The 19,024-nt window shown below is 64.8% G+C and overlaps 1 protein-coding gene across 5 annotated transcripts in view; it reads left to right on the forward strand.

Moving 5' to 3' along the window:
- The window catches only part of ARVCF (ARVCF delta catenin family member), a 36,441-nt gene extending 18,143 nt beyond the window's left edge, over nucleotides 1-18,298 (forward strand). For 2 of the 5 annotated variants that reach the window (XM_082354921.1, XM_082354918.1), the window contains 17 exons: nucleotides 7,479-7,637; nucleotides 7,746-8,266; nucleotides 9,209-9,711; nucleotides 10,266-10,449; nucleotides 11,245-11,362; nucleotides 11,713-11,884; nucleotides 12,382-12,399; nucleotides 13,414-13,485; nucleotides 14,745-14,872; nucleotides 15,078-15,228; nucleotides 15,325-15,523; nucleotides 15,640-15,751; nucleotides 15,852-15,942; nucleotides 16,159-16,212; nucleotides 16,583-16,668; nucleotides 17,139-17,258; nucleotides 17,622-18,298. In XM_082354921.1, coding sequence (XP_082211047.1) covers nucleotides 7,479-7,637; nucleotides 7,746-8,266; nucleotides 9,209-9,711; nucleotides 10,266-10,449; nucleotides 11,245-11,362; nucleotides 11,713-11,884; nucleotides 12,382-12,399; nucleotides 13,414-13,485; nucleotides 14,745-14,872; nucleotides 15,078-15,228; nucleotides 15,325-15,523; nucleotides 15,640-15,751; nucleotides 15,852-15,942; nucleotides 16,159-16,212; nucleotides 16,583-16,668; nucleotides 17,139-17,246 — 2,676 coding nt within the window. In that variant the 3' untranslated portion in view covers nucleotides 17,247-17,258; nucleotides 17,622-18,298. Of the gene's footprint in view, nucleotides 1-2,414; nucleotides 2,572-7,478; nucleotides 7,638-7,745; nucleotides 8,267-9,208; nucleotides 9,712-10,265; nucleotides 10,450-11,244; nucleotides 11,363-11,712; nucleotides 11,885-12,381; nucleotides 12,400-13,413; nucleotides 13,486-14,744; nucleotides 14,873-15,077; nucleotides 15,229-15,324; nucleotides 15,524-15,639; nucleotides 15,752-15,851; nucleotides 15,943-16,158; nucleotides 16,213-16,582; nucleotides 16,669-17,138; nucleotides 17,259-17,621 lie in introns of those variants that run through there. The other 3 variants (XM_082354922.1, XM_082354920.1, XM_082354919.1) reach the window with 3 other exon arrangements.
- The last annotated feature ends 726 nt before the right edge of the window (nucleotides 18,299-19,024 follow it).

Here is a 19,024-nt window from a genome sequence, read left to right on the forward strand (position 1 = left end):
CGTTTGGGGCTCAGAAGCAGTGGTCTGTGTCAGGCTGGGAGACCTGGCCAGTGACTGCCCCCAAGCCTTGATGTTCTCATCTACCAGTGGGTGATCCATACGCGTGGTCCAGCATGGTCCACAGTCAGAGCTGAAGACACATCTTCAGTGGGCCCAGACACATAGGGTAGCTGTCTTTCCAAGCCAGCTGGTGCTGAGGTGGCCGCACAGCCAATTCATGGGAGGCTGGAACTGAGGCCAGGTGGGTCTAGGTATGAGGGCCACCCCTGTGGCCCCCTGGACCCCAGGCACTCCAAAGGGTGAGGCCTGCACCCCCAAATTTGGGGAGCAGAACAGCCCACTGGGCCACACAGGGACAGTGGCAGCCCATGACCCCAAGGCCACTCTTTAGGCTCCAGGCCCTCCTTCCAGCCCTCCCAGGCCGGAAAGCCTCTGGCCTCCAGCCCAGAGGGTGCTGCTGAGGGTCAACGCCCCTGTGGGAAGACATTCCCATAGCCTGGAGCTGCCCTGGCCTCCTGAGGGCTGCAGCCTGATGATCAGGCCACCACCCTCCCCACCCACTACCCCTCCCCACCCAAGGCCCTCCAAGCCTGCCCTTGGTTTTCTCTGTTGGGAGGAGATGGTTTCTCAGGCTGAGATCAGAGAGTGTGTGTTCCCAGGGCTGTGGCTGGACTAGCAGGGCTGATGGGGAGGCAGCCACATCCAGCGGGCCAGGCCTGGCAGCCTCCATGCCAAACCTGCTTCCCAGACCCATCTCAGCTGGAGGTGCCTAGTGACCCACCTGTGAGCCACGGCTGCCTGGACCTGGTCCTCAGTGTCAGAGCCCGGATCTGTGCAGCTTGGAGGCTGGTGGCAAGGCAGGTAGCTGGGGCTGGGGAGTTGAAAGTCTGGGGGTGCTGCTCCACAGTGCTGGCTGCCTGCCCTTCATCCTCCAGCAGAAAGGGTCGCCTCCTCCAGACACCTGGAGCAGGCTGGCTGGAGCAGGACTGGCCCTCACCCAATGTGTGTGTGTATGGGGGGGGGGACACCTTTAGGGACCTGGCCAACTTTGGGCTGGGCCAAGAGGGGGATGAGGCTAGGGCAGTAACAGATGGTGAAATTTGAGAGAAGACAGAAATGACTCACATGTAAGCATCCAGGCCAAGTTCCCTTAGGGCAGTGGTACAGTCTTCTGCTCCTGCCCCAGGTAGCTCCACGGATGGAAGTTACAGGGGGGCCAGTGGTAAGGACAACTTAAGGGAAACTGAGACTCAGAGGGACATACAGTGGACACCCAGAGTGCTTGAGCATGCTGGTTGCATGGCCTATGTGCATGGAGTGTCCTAGAAGAGGAGTGGGGTCTGGGGAGAAGCAGGTGGGAAGCAGAAAGCCAAGGCTAAGGCCCCCTCTCTTGCCCAGCCCGCTGAACCTTTGTGGGCCGGCCCAGCTCTGTTTAACCCAGAGCATAGGTCTCTTGTTTTTGGTGTGAGAGCCGTTGGCTTGCCTTTGTGGGGTATGACCCGAGAGGGCCCCAGCCCAGACCCTTCCCCATGTCTACGCTTCCCTTTGGCCAAGCCAGACCCACAGGGTGGCTGCACCTCCATGCCAGGCTGCTGGGGGTGGGGAGTGCACCATAGTAGGAGAAGCTCTGATTAACCGCCCCCTCTAGCCACCACTTCCCAGTAGGTCAAAGACATGGAAGGGAGAGGATCTGAGGCCAGCTGGGCCCCACGAGCTTTCGCCCAGGGTTACCCAAGAGTTGTGCTCCCTCCCCTCCCTTTGATCTGCTCTGACACCTCTCAGAGGATGGGGGACCCCTGGGCCTCTGTGACTTGATGGGGAGAACCCAAGACAAAGTGGGTCAGTGCAGGCTCGGGTTGAGCTCTGTGGGGACGCTTACTGGGGAGGTGCTGGAGGGTGGGCAAGGGCCTGGAGCCAGATCTAGGAAACCTGAGCGACATCGCCGTCAATACTGTCTTACAGGCCGCCATTTCACAGCTAGGGGAAACTGAGTCGCAGCCGGGATGGGCAGCTTGTGCCAGGAGGGTGGTCTTGCAGGATGCCTTAGCCGCACTGGCTCCTGCACTGCCAGAACTGTTTCCTCAACTGCAGGGGTACGGCTGTGGGGTCTTTTACTGGGGGTAAACCGAGGCCTGGGAAGGAGGACTCCGCGGGAAAATGCTACCCCCGCGGTGCGGGGGTGGGGAAGGGGAGCCCTGACTGGCCTGAGCGCGAGGGCAGAGGGCGACCCCGGCCCAAGGCTGCAGGCAAGCCCCGCTCCGCGCCGGTCGGGGCGGGACTTCGCCCCGCCCAATTGGCCGCCCGCCGCCCCGCCCCTCCCGGGTGCGACCCCAACCGATTGGCTGCTATCCACCCCGCCCCAGCTTGGCCCCGCCCGATTGGCTGCTCGCCTCACCGTCCCGCCCCTCCCGGTTGGCCGCTGGCCGCGCCTAGCCAGGTCGGCCCCGCGGGGAGCGAGTCCGCCTAGCCCGAGCCGAGCGGCCGAGGCCCCGCAGCCGAACCCAGTCCAGCCGCCGCCACCGCCGGCTCGCGCCCCCCGCGCCCGGCCCGATGCCGGCCGAACTCAGACAGGTTGGAGGGAACTTGGTCCCGGGAGGGGGCACTGTCCCGGGGGCCGGTGGCGGAGGGCGGGGCGCCGGCCCTCCGGGAGGACCCGCTTTTGTTCGTGGAGCCGCCGGCCGGAGGCGGCTATTGTCTGCGGCCCCGGGCCGGGGCCGGGCGGGGCGGCGGAGTGAGCGCGCCGCCGTGGGTGCGGGGAGCGGGTGGAGGGGTGGGAGCGGGCGCACCCGGGCCAGCGCCCGGGACAGGTGCCTGGGACGGGGTGGTGGGCAGGGCCTTCCCGAGCAGCCCCTCTGCGCAGGTGGGAGGCCGAGTCTAGAGAGGGCGGCGCGACTAGGCCTCCCCCAAATTCACAGGGCCCCGGCTCTGGGGGGCCGCGCAGGAGTTTCGGAGCTTTAATGCAAGCAGCGTCTGCCGCGGCAGCGCACGTGGAGAGAGGGCTGGGGGATGGCCCTGCCCACGTGCGGAGGCGGAGGGGGGCTTCCTCCCAGCACCAGCATGGGGGAAGGCTCGCGGGCAGCCCGCACTCTTGCTCAGAGGGGCGGGGTCCCCTAACAGGCGGGGAAACCGAGGCAGAGTGGAGGAGCAAGAGGTAGGTCTCCTACACACCTGCCCACCTGGACAGCTAGGTGCCTGCCTGCCCCAGAGATGGAGAGGCCAGTTCAGGGGAGCTGGGGGAATGTGGGGCCACTGTGTGCCTGATGGGTGTGGGCTGGGCTTGGGAAAGCTGGGGTGGGTGATGGCCCACCCTGCCATCGCCCACAAGCTTGCTCCCCCAGTCTACTGGGCACCCACTGTCCCTTGGCCTCTTGGCCACTCAGCCTGGGCCTGCGCCCTTGCAGGTGGACTGCTGCTGTGGAGGGGGGAGCTCCCGGTCAGCCAGGGCTGGGTTCGCCACTGTGGGCACCAAGGGAGAGAACGTCTGTAGTGGCCAAGGACTTGCTCCCTGGTGGGAGATGCTTGCCTGGCTTGGCCTGGACTCCATCCAGGATGGCCACTCTGGGTCGGGGGCTGGTATTCCTCCACCCCTCGGTTCATTCATCCAGCAGCAGCCATCTCGTGCTCTCTGAGAGCCTGGATGGGGTTGTGGGAGCCAGGGGTGGGATCCCACCTTAATCTATCCCTTGCGTGTGCTGGTGGGGCTGTGGACAGGGTGGGGCAACCACCCCACATCCTGTTCTTCGTGATCCAGACCATGGGTGCTCATCTCTCAAGGGCAGGCATTGCAGGTGGATCCGTGCCTCTGGGACCCCAGTCCAGCTCCCCACCAGTGGTGACTTGGCTTGTTTCCTCTGTCTCCTCCTTCCGCCATTCCCACATGCGCCCCCAGAGGCTGCTGTGGGCTTTTGCCCAGGGGTGGCCCCTCTGTGTCTTGTCCCACGTCTCATTTTTCTGTGCCTCACACACCTTAGATCTGGTCACAAAGTCAGGACTGGCACTATCCCACCTGTCCTGTGGCCTGGACACCCCGGGTCCTTCCTGTTTTCATACAAGGAAGCTGAGCCCAGGTGTGTGACGGGGCCACAGCCCTCCAGCTCTGGGCCTCTGGAGACCCTCTTGAGAGCAGTGGTTGGGTCCACCTTTCTGGGATACTGGTCACTCCCGCCCCTGCTTGGAGTCCTGGGCTAAGCCCCTCCCACAAGTTCACAGGAGCTCATGGGAAACTCCAGAAGTGGACAACAGTCCCTTGCTGGGCCAGGCCCAGGGCCCCTGGACCAAGTGGACCATGGATGGGAGGACCATGGGACAGATTTGGGCCCTGGGGAGAGGTGATGGGAGGCTGGACAGTCATCTCAGCGAGAGAGGCAAGGATGGTGCCAGGGCAGAGGGAGGGTGAGGCAGTTGACAGGACTTGGCGGGATTTGGGGTGTGGGGGAGGCTGCAGGTGTTGTTCATGTCTAGGGTATGAGGGAAATCTGGGGCTGCAGGGCTGGGGTTTCCTGAGGTGGGCCTGCCTGGGTAGGTGGCCATGGGACATGGGGCCCTAGAGCAGGGCCTTGAGGCCAGATGAGGATCCAGGCAGCCTGGTCAGCAGCCTCTGTTGAGAGCTGACTGTGTCCTGGTCAGTCAGTCTGTGACCCCATGTCTTCACCCCAAAGACGTTTCGGAGGCCCAAGCCAGGGGTCGACCTTGGGCTCCTTCTACCCTAGGCCTCGGATCCCCCACCTGCCAGTTCTGAGACTCCCATGGTAGACGCTGGGTGGGTGGTTGAGGAAGTCTGGACACGCAGGTAGAAGGCAGGAGGGGATGTCGGTGCTGGGTGCTGTCGGGAGAGCCTGCGAACTGACGTGCCTGGGCCTGGGAGCCGGGATAGGTGCTCGTGCACATGTGTGTCCAGGTCCCTTTCTGCATGTGTGTGCCCAGGCGTGTGTAACGGGGGCCGGGCCTCCCCGTGATCACCGGCTGACTCACGCTCCCGCCTCCCTGCCCACCGGGGTGAAGTCATCACCATTTTTAGCTCCCTGAGGTCATTTGCCAGTCAGGGCTCTTGGGGCCTTGGGATCCCGCTGCCGGGCTGCCCGGGCTGGGTGTTGGTGGCTGATGCTGCAGGGTTGCCAGGCCTTGTTGGGCCCCTGGCTCTCCTGGATCCCCATCCCCTCTTTCCCCCAATTTTGCATTGTGTCTGCCGGCTGGAGTGAGAAGCAGCAGCCAGGCCCCCCTGGCACTGAGGTCCAAGATGTGCACCCCCTGTGCCACCCTCCAGCAGCCCAAGCCTGGCCAGGGGATAGGGGCTCTTCTCGGAGAGGGTTAAATGTATGCAAATGTATGCATACCTACTAAGGGGCCCATACTCCTGGCAGTGTCCTGGACAACCTGGTCCCCTCCTGTCAGTCCTGCTCCCTGCACTCCCTGTGCTTTGTAGCCATGGGGCCTTGCTGCTCCTCCCCTTCCCTGGCTGAGCAGAGAGCTCACTGCCAGCCACACTTTTGCTCCCACAGTTGCCAAGTGCAGATGGGGCGGCCGAGGCCCCAGCAGGGACATGCTGTCCCTGAACCTCTGCTCCAGAACTGCCCCAGCTCCCCAGTGCCCTCAGAGAAGAGCCAGGCCACCCTGCCCAGCTGCACACCAGCGTGTCCCCACCCCAGGCCTCAGTTTACTTCTCTTTCCCAAGGAACAGCGTCCCTCTTTCCTGGCCAGGTCCCCAACAGGCATACTACTTGCATTCTAGGACTGAGAAGGTGGCAGCCGAGGCTGTCGCCCCAGAGGGGTGACATGTGGCTGAAAGGCCTTCCCTGTGGATGCCTGAAATCCCACGTTAGCAGTTTGTGCAGTTCTGGGTAGTCCTTTCCTCTCTGTCAGGCCTCAGTTTCTCTTTTTCATAAAATCACATATTGTCCTCCGAGGCCCTGCTTCTGGGGGAGGGGGCACATTCTGTGACCTCTTCCTCTGTCACCAGAGCCTGAGGGATGCTCCTAGCAGGTTGGTGCAGGCTTCTCCCTGGACCCCTGAAGAGGCTGCAGGGGCCCAGAACCTCAACACTGTGTTCATTTGGGGGGACATGAATTCCTTTAGGACAGGACCCCAACCTGGGGAGACTTCACACCCGAGGCCCTCAGGAGGCAGGCCCCGAGGGCAGCCCTGGGCTCCTTGCCTTGCATGCCCCTGGGCCCGGGGACATGAGGCTGGCCCTGGGCACCTTGCCTTGCATGCTCCTGGGCCCGGGGACGGGAAGGTGGCCCTGGGAGCCTTGCCTTGCATGTTCCCGGTCCCAGGGACGGAAGCAGAGCAGGGCTCTGGCGCCAGGCAGATGCGGGTTGAGCTGCTGGCCTTTCCTGGGGCCCAGGCGGGGACCCATCCCGCAAAGCACGGGCCTGGGCCCTGGAGCAGGACCTGTCCTCCCGCTGACCCGGCCCTGGCTGCCCGGGAATGTGCTCCCCCACGCCCGCCCACTGCGGCTTGGGTTTCAGCTCCTACCCGTCCTGGCCAGACACTGATCCTGGGATGTTGGCATGGTGGGTGGTCAGAGGCCTGGGGTCCCCGTGCCACTCAGCATAGCAGGGGTCCAGCCCAGCTGTGCTGTGGGCTGGCCTGTCCTCTCTGAGCCTCAGTTTCCCCACTGGTGAGTCTGGCCAGTAGGCCTGTGGGCTTTAGAAGAGCCTCTCTCCAGCACCATCTTGCCTGCGGGGATGTTGGCAAGGGAGGCTGAGAGCTGAGGTCCAAGGCTGGGGAGGCCCGGGGGTGTGTGGGGAGGGGACACCAGCGTTCCCATCAAGGATCAGCTGGGCCCCCATTGGCCTGAATCCACCCTCTCTGGGCTCTGATATGACACCCAGGGCCTCAGTGAGGGGCACCAGCCACTGGCCCCAGTGAGGTAGGGCCAGGCCCTGCCCACTCAGCACCCCAAGAGTATCCGGGCCGGAAGGGGCGAGGGTATTTTGGTGCTCTGAGTGCGCAGGGCATTCTGGGAGTTGGGTATTTCTGTCCTGCGAGGGTGTCTAGCTGGCCTTGGGGATGGCGGGAGCCTGGGTGTGGCCACAGGGAGTCAGTGAACAATGCTGAAATTGCCACCCTCTGCACTCAAGGTTTCTGGGGTGGGCAGGGAGGAGGCACAGGAAAGAGCCATCCTTTAGGGAGGGCCCAGCCAGGGTGATGATGAGTGACGTCAGGAGAGCATCCTGCGGGTGCTTGGGCCTCCAGGAGCTGTGGCAGCTGGGCTTACAGCTCAGACAGGGCTGCCCAAGACTGCGCCGCTGGGCCCAGGGCCTTATCCACTAGATCAGCCCGAGGAGGCCCTGGGATGGGGACCAGCCCCTCGGCTTTCAGAGGCAAGAATGTGCTGCTGTCCTCACCAGCCAGGGCTGAGACAGGCCCTGGGGCAGGGGAAGAAGGCCCTCCTGGCGTCCAGGCCAGCACGAGCGTCCTTGCCCCAGGGCTGCAGAGCACGGGGTCCTCCCACCAACACCTGCCCCCTCGCCCAGGAGCAGAGCCCGGGCAGCCAGGCCTCTCTGGCCATGATGCCGGAGGCGCCTGAGGTGCTGGAGGAGACAGTGACGGTGGAGGAGGACCCTGGCACCCCCACCTCCCATGTGTCCATCATCACGTCAGAAGATGGCACCACTCGTCGCACTGAGACCAAGGTACACCTCGCCCCGGCCTCCTGCGGGCCACCCATTATTCAGGTGGAGGGCTGAGGCCACCCTGGCCTCTCAGGCTGCCAGCCCACAGGCTGCCCCCTCACCCACCAGGTCACCAAGACAGTCAAGACGGTGACCACTCGAACAGTGCGCCAGGTGCCCGTGGGCCCCGATGGCCTCCCCCTGCTGGATGGCGGCCACCCACTGGGCCCCTTCACCGACGGCCCGCTGGACCGACACTTCCTGCTGCGCGGGGGTGGCCCGGCGGCCACGCTCTCCCGCACCTGCCTTGGCAGCGGGGGCAGCTTTCCTGATGAGCCCCGCGACATCCCCAGCTATGGCAGCCTGTCCCGCGGACTGGGTGTGCGGCCCCCGCGTGGAGGCCCCCTGGGCCCAGGCCCCGGTGATGGCTGCTTCACGCTGCCCAGCCGCCGGGAGGCCTTCCCCGCAGGCCCTGAGCCTGGGCCGCCAGCTGGCCGCTCCCAGCCCGAGCGGTTCCAGGCAGAGCCGTATGGCTTGGAGGACGACACTCGCAGCCTGGCTGCTGAGGACGAGGGGGGCCCGGAGCTGGAGCCTGACTGTGGCACAGCCGCGCGGAGGAGGCCAGACTGTGGGCGGGGCCTGCGCACCAGGTGAGCCCCCATGCGCTCTCACTGCCTCCGGGAAGCCTGCCTTCCACTCCTTGCAGAGTACCACAAGGGTAGTCTCGCTGCGGGGCTGTGTTAGTAACGCACACGTTAGTTTGAATTGGCCTTGGCTCTTCTCGGGGACAGCGGCAAGGGCGGGCTCTGGGCTGTGGGGTTGCACTGGGCACCCTCCCTGCGGGTCTGGAGCAAGAGAAGCTGGTGACGCGCCCATGCCTGCTGCCCCTGCTCCAGCCAGATGGCCCGGAAGACACAAGCCCAAGGGGCCCAGGGCATTTTTCTGAGCTTGGGCCCCAGCCCCTCCCCCATGCACAGGAGCACCCAGAACCCAGGCCCTCAGTCCTTCCCTTCCCGCTGCAGCCTTTGGTTCTGTCTCCCCTGCCCTCAGCGTCTCTGTCTGTCAGGTGGGAACATGACCACTGCCTGGGTCTGGATTATGCTGTGTGACCACGGGCAAGACACTCGCCCACCCCCAGTCCCAATCCCTCACCTAGGAAGTGGGTTTGACATCTTGTGCCCTGGAGAACTGGTGGCCTGAGGCCCCTCAGATGGTCCTACCAGGCTGGCTGTGTGCAAGGGGTGCACTAGCCAGACATGGCCTCATGGGGAGGTGGGACCCCAGTCACAGACAGATGTTTCGTAGAAATACGTTTAGCTGGGAGTCAGGGAAACTGCCTGGTGATGGGAGTGAGTGAGCTCCCATCTGGCAGGGATACAAATTCTGATGACATTGGCTGCGGTTTGGCTCTATCACTGGCTGTGAGTTAGTTCTTGCTGGGTCGGGTATGATCCTCAGCACCGACGATGCTCTAGGCCCAGCCCTAACCCTTGGGTTCATGGTCCCCCGGAGAATGTGTGATGGGGCCGCTTGGGGACAGGGCCAGCCAGCAGCCGCGAGAGGACGGTCACGCACCGTGCTCGCCTGCACAGGGCCTACGAGGACGTGGCGGATGATGGCGGTGAGCTGATGATGGAGGAGCGGCCCCCCTTCCCGGCCACGGCGGCGCCTCTGGCCCAGCCGGAACATGGCAGCCTGGGCAGCCTGGACCGGGCAGTGCGGCGCTCGCCCTCGGTGGACAGTGCCCGCAAGGAGCCGCACTGGCGGGACCCCGAGCTGCCCGAGGTGCTGGCCATGCTGCGGCACCCCGTGGACCCCGTGAAGGCCAACGCAGCCGCCTACCTGCAGCACCTGTGCTTCGAGAACGAGGGTGTCAAGCGCCGCGTGCGGCAGCTGCGGGGGCTGCCGCTGCTTGTGGCCCTACTGGACCACCCGCGGGCGGAGGTGCGGCGCCGGGCCTGTGGGGCGCTGCGGAACCTCTCGTATGGCCGCGATGCTGACAACAAGGCCGCCATCCGGGACTGTGGCGGTGTGCCTGCCCTGGTGCGCCTCCTTCGGGCCGCCCGGGACAGCGAGGTCCGTGAGCTCGTCACAGGTGAGGCGCCTGGCCGCCTGCGTCGCGGTTCAGTCGGGAGTCAGGCTCTGGCACTGTGTCAGGTCTCTACCTCTGGACTCGGCCGCCACAGGTAGGGCTGGCGCTGGCCCCCTCCCCGCCAGCTCCCATGTCCCCACCGTGACTACTCTGGGTCCTGCCTCTCTGGTCCCCCCCAGCAGGGCAGTGGTGGGGACCGTGGCTGGTCAGGGTCATGTGATGACCCCCTCTCGGCGTGGCCCCAGGAGCATAGTCCTACCTGCCTGGGTGGCTGGGAAGGGGTGGGGAAAAGAAGGCACATGCCAGCTCCAGGCTCCCTGCCAGCCCCTCCTATGTGTCCTGGCCTCTAGGGGGCTCCTTCCCCCCCTGGGGAGCCCCCTTTCGGTGTGGCGTGTGCATCTCACCCACACCAGAGCAGCACCCAGGGCCTCTTGTGGCTTTTGTCACTCCTGTCTTCTGGTGTGAGCTGGGGCCCAAAGAGGGCGGGGTGGGTCCTGAGCTGGTCCTGTGGGGACAGTGCCTGTGGTCAGCACTGGCGGGTTGATGGCGCCCTACAGGCACACTCTGGAACCTGTCGTCCTACGAACCCCTGAAGATGGTCATCATTGACCACGGCCTGCAGACGCTGACTCACGAGGTCATTGTGCCGCACTCGGGCTGGGAGCCAGAGCCCAACGAGGACTCCAAGCCACGGGACGCTGAGTGGACGACTGTTTTCAAGAACACATCAGGCTGCTTGAGGTGTGGGTGGGGCCAGGCTCAGGTGCCCCTCGAAGCCTCCCAGGGCTGTTCCCAACCAAGGAGGCAGGAGCCAGGCACCAGAGCCTGCATGCACACCTGGGGACAGCTGTCCTAAGAATAGCCACGTCCCTGTGTCCTAGATAACGTGGAAGACAGCTAGCCACCCAGGCCTCGGCGTCAGAGCCAGGTCACAGTTCCTGCCCGAGTCCCGAGAATGTGCCTGATGGGGCTGTACTCACCCCCACAGGCAGCCTCTGGATGTCTGCCACCCTCCCATGTACCCCTGCTCCATCCCTGCCCAGCTTCGACCCATCCCTGTGACGCCCAGGGAGGGGGAGCTAGGACCCTCCTCTCCAGTCTGCCTCAGAGGCCTCATCCCACCTCCTTGTGACCCCTGCCCTCCCCCCACCACCCTTGGAGGCCCTGCAGAGACCCCACAGGCAGTCCTGCGTTCCCTCGGTCCTGCCTGTCCATCAGGATATCCCCCCATGACCCTCTGGGGTCCTTACCTCAGCACAAGGTGGAGCCTTGAGCTGCACAGATGCAGGCCTCTGGATCCACTTCTGTCCCTTTGCAGTTCAGCTGGGAGTCAGGGGAGCCCCCCACCCCACACAGATGCCAGGCCAGGGCCCCCTCCTGGGCTCCCAGCAGTCAGGCCATTGCTGCTTCACCTTCACTGCTAACCTCTTGTCATCTGCTAGCAGCCCTTACAGCGTGGCACAGAGCATGTTCTGCAGATAAGAGGAGACCCCGGAGCTGGAGCTGGGGTCACAGGGCTTGCTCTTGGCCACACAGGAATGTGAGCTCAGATGGTGCAGAGGCCCGGCGGCGACTCCGTGAGTGTGAGGGGCTGGTGGACGCACTCCTGCACGCCCTGCAGTCGGCCGTGGGCAGGAAGGACACGGACAACAAGGTAGGCGGGGAGGCCCTGGCAGGCCCCAGGCAGGGTCAGTCTCGCAGCCTCCCATGAAGGGTCGGGGAATGGAGCAGGAGCCCTGGACTGTCCAGGCGGCACAGGGGACGGGTGTGTGGTGCGGGACAGCAGGTGTGCCCTGAAGCCCTGGACCAGGTCCCGCGTGTGGTAGGTGCTCCCCCCTCCTTCCTCAGGCCCTCCCTGGGTTTCGCCCGAGTGGGCCCCTAACCCAGGCCTCCCCATCCTGCACCCGGTCCCTTCTGCGCTCACGAGCTGTGGCATCTTCCCTGGGGAGGGGGCGGTCAGTGTCCCGTGCCCCCCAGCGGTACCCTAGCCCCCTCTCCCTGCAGTCGGTGGAGAACTGCGTGTGCATCGTGCGGAACCTCTCCTACCACGTGCACAAGGAGGTGCCGGGGGCCGACAGGTACCAGGAGGCCGAGCCCAGGCCCCCGGGCAGTGCCATGGGTGCCCAGCGCCGGAGGAGGGAGGATGCCGGCTGCTTTGGTGGCAAGAAGGCCAAAGGTGTGTGGGTGGGACTGGGGTACTGCGTTAGGACCCCCAGCCCTGCCAAGCCGAAGGCCCTCCGCACCCACAGGGGACACGTTCAGGGAGCCAAGGAAGGTGCCCAGGACCACCTGTGCAGTGGTCCCCCCTGGTGCCTGGACCCAGGCCCTCAGCTCCAGGAAGGGCCTGGGGGCCCAAGTTTGGAAGTGCCGAGGACAGCGCCGCCTCCTGGCATTGGCAGGGCACCCGAGGATCCTGAGGAGCCCAGGGGGCAGCACCCCACCTGCCTCACGCCGTCCCTACCTCGGGTGCAGCTGCCAGGGGTCTGTACACTGCCTTCACCTGCCCCACTGTGTTGGCCTTTTCTGATCCCCGTCCCACTTGTGGGCACTCAGCCCCCAAAAGTAATCGGGGTGAGAGTCCCCGTCCCCCTGCCCTACACTTCCTGGGAGGGAATGGGGGTGCTTCCCGCTCAGGCTCCTCTCCTCTCTCCTGTGCTTCCTCCGGCCGCCCAGAAGAGTGGTTCCATGAAGGTAAGTCCCTGTTTGTCCTGCCGTGCAGGCCTGGCGGGTGCAGTGGGCACCAGGGACCCCTCCCCCCCCCATTGCTCAGGCAGCCATCTCCATGACAACTGTAGGACCTTTCATCCTTGGGAAGGCCCCATCCCTGTCCCTTCTCCAGGCAGCCATCTCCATGGCAACTGTGTGGACATGACAACTGCAGGAATGTCAGCCTGGGGCTGGTTGGGAGGCCGAGGGGCTGTCCCTCTGTAACCGCAGAGCCGAGGGTGGATAGGGCCTGGGCATGTCCATTCCCAGGGGCACTGGGGAGCAGAGTTTGCCCCTCCGATGGGATGGGCCAGGTGTGGCTCAGATGGAGGGACCATGCAAATGCCCCAGGAGGCTGGGTAGGGCAGGCCCCTGATCGTCTGAACTCAGCTCTGCCTTCCAAGAATGGGAATGTTCCTCATCTGAGCGGGAGGACGGCCGGGAGGTGGTGAGCTGGCTCTCACGGAGGTGTGCAGGCCGAGGCTGACGGGTGTTAGGTGGGGCTGCTGCAGGGGCCTGCGGGTGGGGGGGTCTCCTGGCCAGCAGAGCCCAGGGCCGGGTCCTGGCCCCAGACGGGGGCAAGTTTCCCCATGAGTGGGACTCTTGGCTCCAGCCTTGCCTCACTGTGCAGCCAGGCAAGTCCTGTCCCTGCCAGCCCTCGGCTTCCCTGTCTGCACCTCCCTGCCCCTGCCTGGGCTCCTGGGCCCCTCAGTTCACACACATGGTGGGCCCAAGGATCCCATCGGAAGGATCTGCAGTGCAGCTCCCAGCACCCGATGGAGGATGAGTCCTGGCAGCTCAGGCAGGGCTCGGACCTCCCTAGGCCTAACTGCCACCACTGCCCTTTGGGCAGAGCTGCCTGCCTGGACTCAGAACGGTGCTCTGTTCCCAGGCCTCTTGGTGCCCAGTCTTGGATGTGGGCGTGCTGTCCCTGCCCCTCCTGACACAAACCTGCACCCTGCGGGGTCCACCTCACCTCCCACTGCCCTTCTGTTCCAGGGAAGAGGGATGGTGAGATGGACCGGAACTTTGACACTCTGGACCTACCCAAGCGGACTGAGGCTGCCAAAGGTGAGCAGTGGGAGGTGGAATCCAGGCCCAGGCCTGTCCAGGAGTTAAGCTTTGTGCCACCAAACAGGCTGAAGGGGCTTGGGGATCCCATGGGGAAACTGAGGCCCACAGGTGTGGGGTTCCCCGGAGGACTGTGTAGTCCCTGGGCGCCTGCTCAGGGCTCAGAATCAGGGTCTGTGCCACAGGTCATTTCAGGCAGGGTGTGGGCACGGAGGCAGGGAGGAGCCAGGCACTTGCCAGGTCACACAGCACATGAGAGGCTGGCAGGGATTGGAGCGAGGGCTAGCTGGGCAGGGCCTCCTGTGCCAGCCGAGGAGCCCGGGTTCACTCCTAGGGGTTTTGGAGCCCCAAGGTGCAGTCAGATCCAGTTGGGAGGCTGGGCAAGATCACCCAGATCGTGTGGGGGAGCGGTTGAAGCTTCTCGCCCCCTGTGTCCATCGGAGCCCCACTCTGTGTGGCACTTCTCTGTGCACTGGGAATCCAGCCTGGGCGAGAGAGGTCCGCCCTGCAAGCCCAGATGCCCAAGAGCAGGGTGCAGCGGCGCAGCCTTGGGAGGTCTGGGTGGGGAGCATCACAGGTAGAGGGACCAGCCCATGCAAATGCCCTGCAGGGGCGAGTGCTTGGAGCATTTGGGGAACAGGAAGCTGGAGTGGAGGGAGCATGGGACATGAGAACTGGAGAAGGGGTGATGACATGTGGGGCTTGTGGGGGAGGGGAGGAAATGTCCAGGGACACAGAAGCCTAAATGTGGGGACAGACTTGGAAGGCCGCTCCGCCCTCCTCTCTGGAGCACTGTGGGGTGGCTCTGCTGCCAGGCTGGAGCCTCAATTGATGAGGGATGAGGAGTGGTTGAGTGGCTCTGACAGGGAGGGTGGGCCTTATATACGGGTGGGGGTCTGTTGCTAGGGAGTCTGAGTCCTGTTGCTAGGGGAGCAGCTGTGGTTACTGCCTCCCTCCCCACCCTAGGCCTCCCGGAAGCTCCAGCGTCAGGCAGGTCCCATTTCTTTGGCAGTGGGGTCAAGGAAGAATGACCTCGCCTAAACCCACTGCCACCTCAGAGCCTGGGTTGATTGCCTTGTGAAGTGGGAAGGCTTTTTACTGTTCGGTGACTAAGGGGTGAACACGTTGCTGCTAAACATTCCTGATGATGCCACAGCCATCCTGGGCCACAGCTCACCCTTCCCTGGGAGGGCTGAGGAGGGGGTGGGGGGTGACGGGGCGACCTGGGTGACTGTGGGCTGCGGGTGCTCCGTGCGCAGGCTTCGAGCTGCTGTACCAGCCCGAGGTAGTGCGTCTTTACCTGTCCCTCCTGACGGAGAGTCGGAACTTCAACACTCTGGAGGCCGCAGCCGGTGCCCTGCAGAACCTCAGTGCCGGCAACTGGGTGGTGAGAGGCCAAGCCTGGCAGGGAGGAGGTCTAGGGAATCCCAGGAGTATTCCTGGTGGAGATGCTGGGGGAGCTGCTGGGGGAGGGCTTTGTCAAGCAGGCGAGAAGAACGGTCCAGCCGGAGGGGCGGTCAGGGCTCAGGTGGGCGACTGTCTGGTGTGTGCGGGGCGGCCAGCACTGAGCACACCTCACACCCCTGCCGCAGTGGGCCACGTACATCCGCGCCACGGTGCGCAAGGAGCGCGGTCTGCCGGTGCTGGTGGAGCTGCTGCAGTCGGAGACCGACAAGGTGGTGCGCGCCGTCGCCATCGCCCTGCGCAACCTCTCGCTGGACCGGCGCAACAAGGACCTCATTGGTGAGGGCGGGGACGGGGGTCTGGGGCCCGGGCCACCTGCTCCTTGCGGCCCCCCTCCTGCCGGCGCCGGAGCATCCTCACAGCCCCTGCCCGCAGGGAGCTACGCCATGGCCGAGCTTGTGCGAAACGTGCGCAGCGCGCAGGCACCCACGCGGCCCGGGGCCTGTCTGGAGGAGGACACAGTGGTGGCCGTGCTCAACACCATCCACGAGATCGTGTCTGACAGCCTGGACAACGCGCGCTCACTGCTGCAGGCCCGCGGTGTGCCTGCGCTGGTGGCACTTGGCACCTCCAGGTGGGTGGGCGGGGCTTAGGTGGGGCAGGAGGTGCCCCCAGGTGGGTGGGGTGGGGCCTAGGTGGGGGCAGAGCAGGGCAGTCTTGGCCAGACACTGACCCCAGCCCGGACCGCAGCCAATCGGTGCGCGAGGCAAAGGCCGCATCCCACGTGCTGCAGACGGTGTGGAGTTACAAGGAGCTGCGTGGTGCCCTGCAGAGGGACGGCTGGACCAAGGCGCGCTTCCAGGTTTGGCCCACCCGGCCTTTCTCTCTCACTTCGCCCAGGCTGGGTACCCCGCGGGAGCACCCCGACCCACCCCGTCTGTTATGTGCCCTCCTCCCCCTAGTCGGGTTCTGCTAATGCCAAGGGCCCCAAGGCACCACCGAGTCCTGGAGGCTTGGACGATAGCACGCTGCCGCTGGTGGACAAGAGCCTGGGTGAGTATGAGGCAGGGGTCCATCCTGAGGTTCAGGAGTGTCCCTCCACCCTGCTGAGGGGTGGAGGGAGGCCGACCTTCCTCCAGGAAGATGGCCCCCTCCCTTCCCCTCCCCAATCCTCTCCACCCGTGGTGTTCACCTTGGCACCAGGCTGAGGCCAGCCCTGGTCCCCTGCCACCGCTTGCAACCAGCCAGCCACCCGCTCGTACCTTGCAGACGGCGAGAAGTCAGGCAGCCGGGACGTGATCCCTATGGAGGCATTTGGCCCAGGTGAGGGCAGGTGCAGGTGCAGGTGCAGGTGCAGGCTGCCTATTCTCTGTGTGGGGAGGACCTTCCGAGGAGGTGTGGTTGGAAAAAAGATTTGGTTTAGGGGTGCTCAGGGGTGAGGGGTGGGGCAGCCAGGGAGGGGTCACTGCCCAGCCAGGGTGTACTGTCTGGCAGCTGAGGGGGCAGCTGGAGGGTTCTGAGCCGCTGGTGGGGAACAGGGGAGAGGCTGCAAGGCCCACCACATGGGAGGGGCCGTGAGAAGGCCTGGCTCAGAGCGGGCTAGGTGGGGACCCTCTCCAGATGCACCCTGGGCTGAGAGCGAGATCCATGCCTGGTGCCTGCCTCAGAGTCCTCTCCTGCCTCCACCCCACAGATGGATACTCCACCGTTGACCGGAGGGAGTGCAGGGCTCGAGGCAGTGACCCTGCAGGGGAGGCCTCTGAGAAGGAGTCGTTGAAAGTGAGTGGCTGTGGGCAGGTGTCCAGGGAGGTGGTGTGTCCACGGGTCACCTGGAGAGGGGCCCAGGCAAGGTTTGGTCTGGGGCCTGGGGTGGGGCTCACCTGCAGGGCAGTTGGGCTAGGAGACCCGTTTGGGGTGTGGCCCTTCTGCCTCGGGAACCTCACGTCAGAGCCAGCCTGTGGGTGCAGGTGGTTAAAAACTCGCACCCACTGGGAGGGAGGGGGCCCGGGACAGAGGGCGCATCTGCACCCTCCTCTGCATGGTCTCGCCTCCTGGGCAGCCCCTGCCACCTGCTCTGTGCCAACCCTGCCTCTCCGAGCCCCGCTGGTTCAGCTCCCCTGGCCCTCAGGCCTCTCTCGCATGCACCCCGGCTCTTGCCCTGCCCTGCTGACCAGCCCAGCCCCCACTCGCCAGCTCGGACTAACTTGCTCTGTTCTGCCTCTAACGCCCTCCTGCCCACCACCCTGCAGCCCGACCCCGGCAGGAAGGCTCCTCCTCCCGGGCCCAGCAGACCCGCAGTCAGGCTGGTGGACGCCATGGGGGATGCTAAGCCTCAGCCTGTTGACTCCTGGGTCTAGCTTGCATGCCTGGTACGTTCTTGTTCTCATCTGGTGTTCGTCCTCTGGGCGGGGCCTTCTCTCCATCCCGTCTGCCTGCCTGCCTGCTCCGCTCTCCGCACGCTCCCCGCAGGGCCACCTCGAGCTCAGTGGGCCTGAAGGCCCAGCGGAGGGAAGCCCAGGCTGGGGGCTGAGGGAGGGGCCCCCTGGCCTGCAGCCTGGCTCAGGCCCTGTGCCATCAGGGCCTGGAGGTCACGGGGTGAGAGCAGGGGTGGTCCACACCTTCCAATGCCCCTAGCACAGGGTCCCCCGAGGCCCACCCGAGGCAGCTGCCTTCACCCACGCATCCATCGCCCTGCTACCGGGCTTGCTCAGCCTTCCCCTCTTCCTCCTCAGAGCCTGGGCCCAGCCGTTTGCTCTTAGGGTCTGATCTCGGAAGAAGGGACCTCGGAAAAGGACCTCCAGGCGGCCTGCACAGACCCCGCCGTGGAGCTGGGAGCCCCTGGCGGCGGGGGTAGGCAGCTCCTCTTTCCCTGGAGCTGTGGGTTCTGGACACGCCTGCCCTCCCGCCCTCTCTCCCCCCTTCTAACTCCCGGGCGAGTTAGTTTACTGATACGGTGCTGTGTGCCAGTGAGAGCCCGGCAGGGCCCAGGGCAGGGCACCCGGCTTTGCTTTGGGGCTGGCGGGGCCCCTGAGGAGCTGGGTGGGGGTGGGGCCCTGGGGCCCCGCAGCCAGGCAGGGAGGGGGCTCAGTGAAGGGAGTCTGAACCCAAGGGTGGAGGGGCTTCCCTGGGCCCTGAGTTGGGGGCGACCCACAGAGAGGCTTTGGAGGGTCCCGCCCACCCCCGGATGCCTGGAGCGCCTTCCCTGCTCGGCTCTGGCCCCTGAGTAGCGCCTCTGGGACTGACCTTTGGCAGCAGCAGTGGGGGACTGCTGTTCAGTGCCTGCTGTTTGTGACTTAAAAACAAGAAAAACACTAATGAAAACAATTAAAAACAAAACCAAAATAAGACTATGGGTAAACATCTAAATTTTTGTAAGAAAAATTAAAAATTAAAAAAAACAACAAAGGAACCTCCTGTCTTCCGAGGCTCAGCTCTCTCCGTGAGCCGCTCCCATCGTTTGCTGGGTGTCGGAGGTGGCCCATGGTGTGTGTCTGCTGTGTCCAGCAGGGGCTCAGCTCCGAGTCCCCAGGGTTGTTTCCTCACATGCGTCCCCTTTCTACACACAAAGAGGAGTGGGCTTGATCCTGGGTAGCTAGCTGGGTCCTGAGGCCTGGGGTGGAGTCCTGGCCAGTGGCTGGTCTTGGGCACAGGTGGCCCTCAGCCAGGAGGGGTGATCCTGGGGTCTAGGACCCCACCCTCTGCTGGGGCCCAAGGGAGCCTCCGAGGTGGCCAGAGGTCCAACCACTTAGGGGCCTTGGGGCTGGAGCACCAGGTCAGAGCTGGGGGCACCTGTGGATTTAGGTGGATGCAAACCAACTCTGCTTCATTGCTTGCCAGCTGGGCACCTGCAGAAGTGCTGCAGCTGGTCTGAGTCTACTCTCTCTTCGCCAAACAAGGCCGAGTGGGACTGGGGACGGTGCTTCCCCTCAGAGCCACACACGGGCCCCAAAAGGCTGGGCACTGGACAGACCACATCTGTCACTGCTGCAGGGCTGTGTCCACCTTCCCCAGCACCTGCTTGGTCAGAGATGGACCTGCAGGCTGGCTGACTGCCTTGTTCCGGTTTCCCAGGTGGGGCACACCCCAGGCTGCAGACATCCCCATGGGGCTGTAACAGGTGCCCTCGGCCTGGCCA

This window comes from Balaenoptera borealis (assembly GCF_965194805.1).
Source record: "Balaenoptera borealis genome assembly, chromosome: 14".
Lineage (NCBI taxonomy): Eukaryota > Metazoa > Chordata > Mammalia > Artiodactyla > Balaenopteridae > Balaenoptera > Balaenoptera borealis.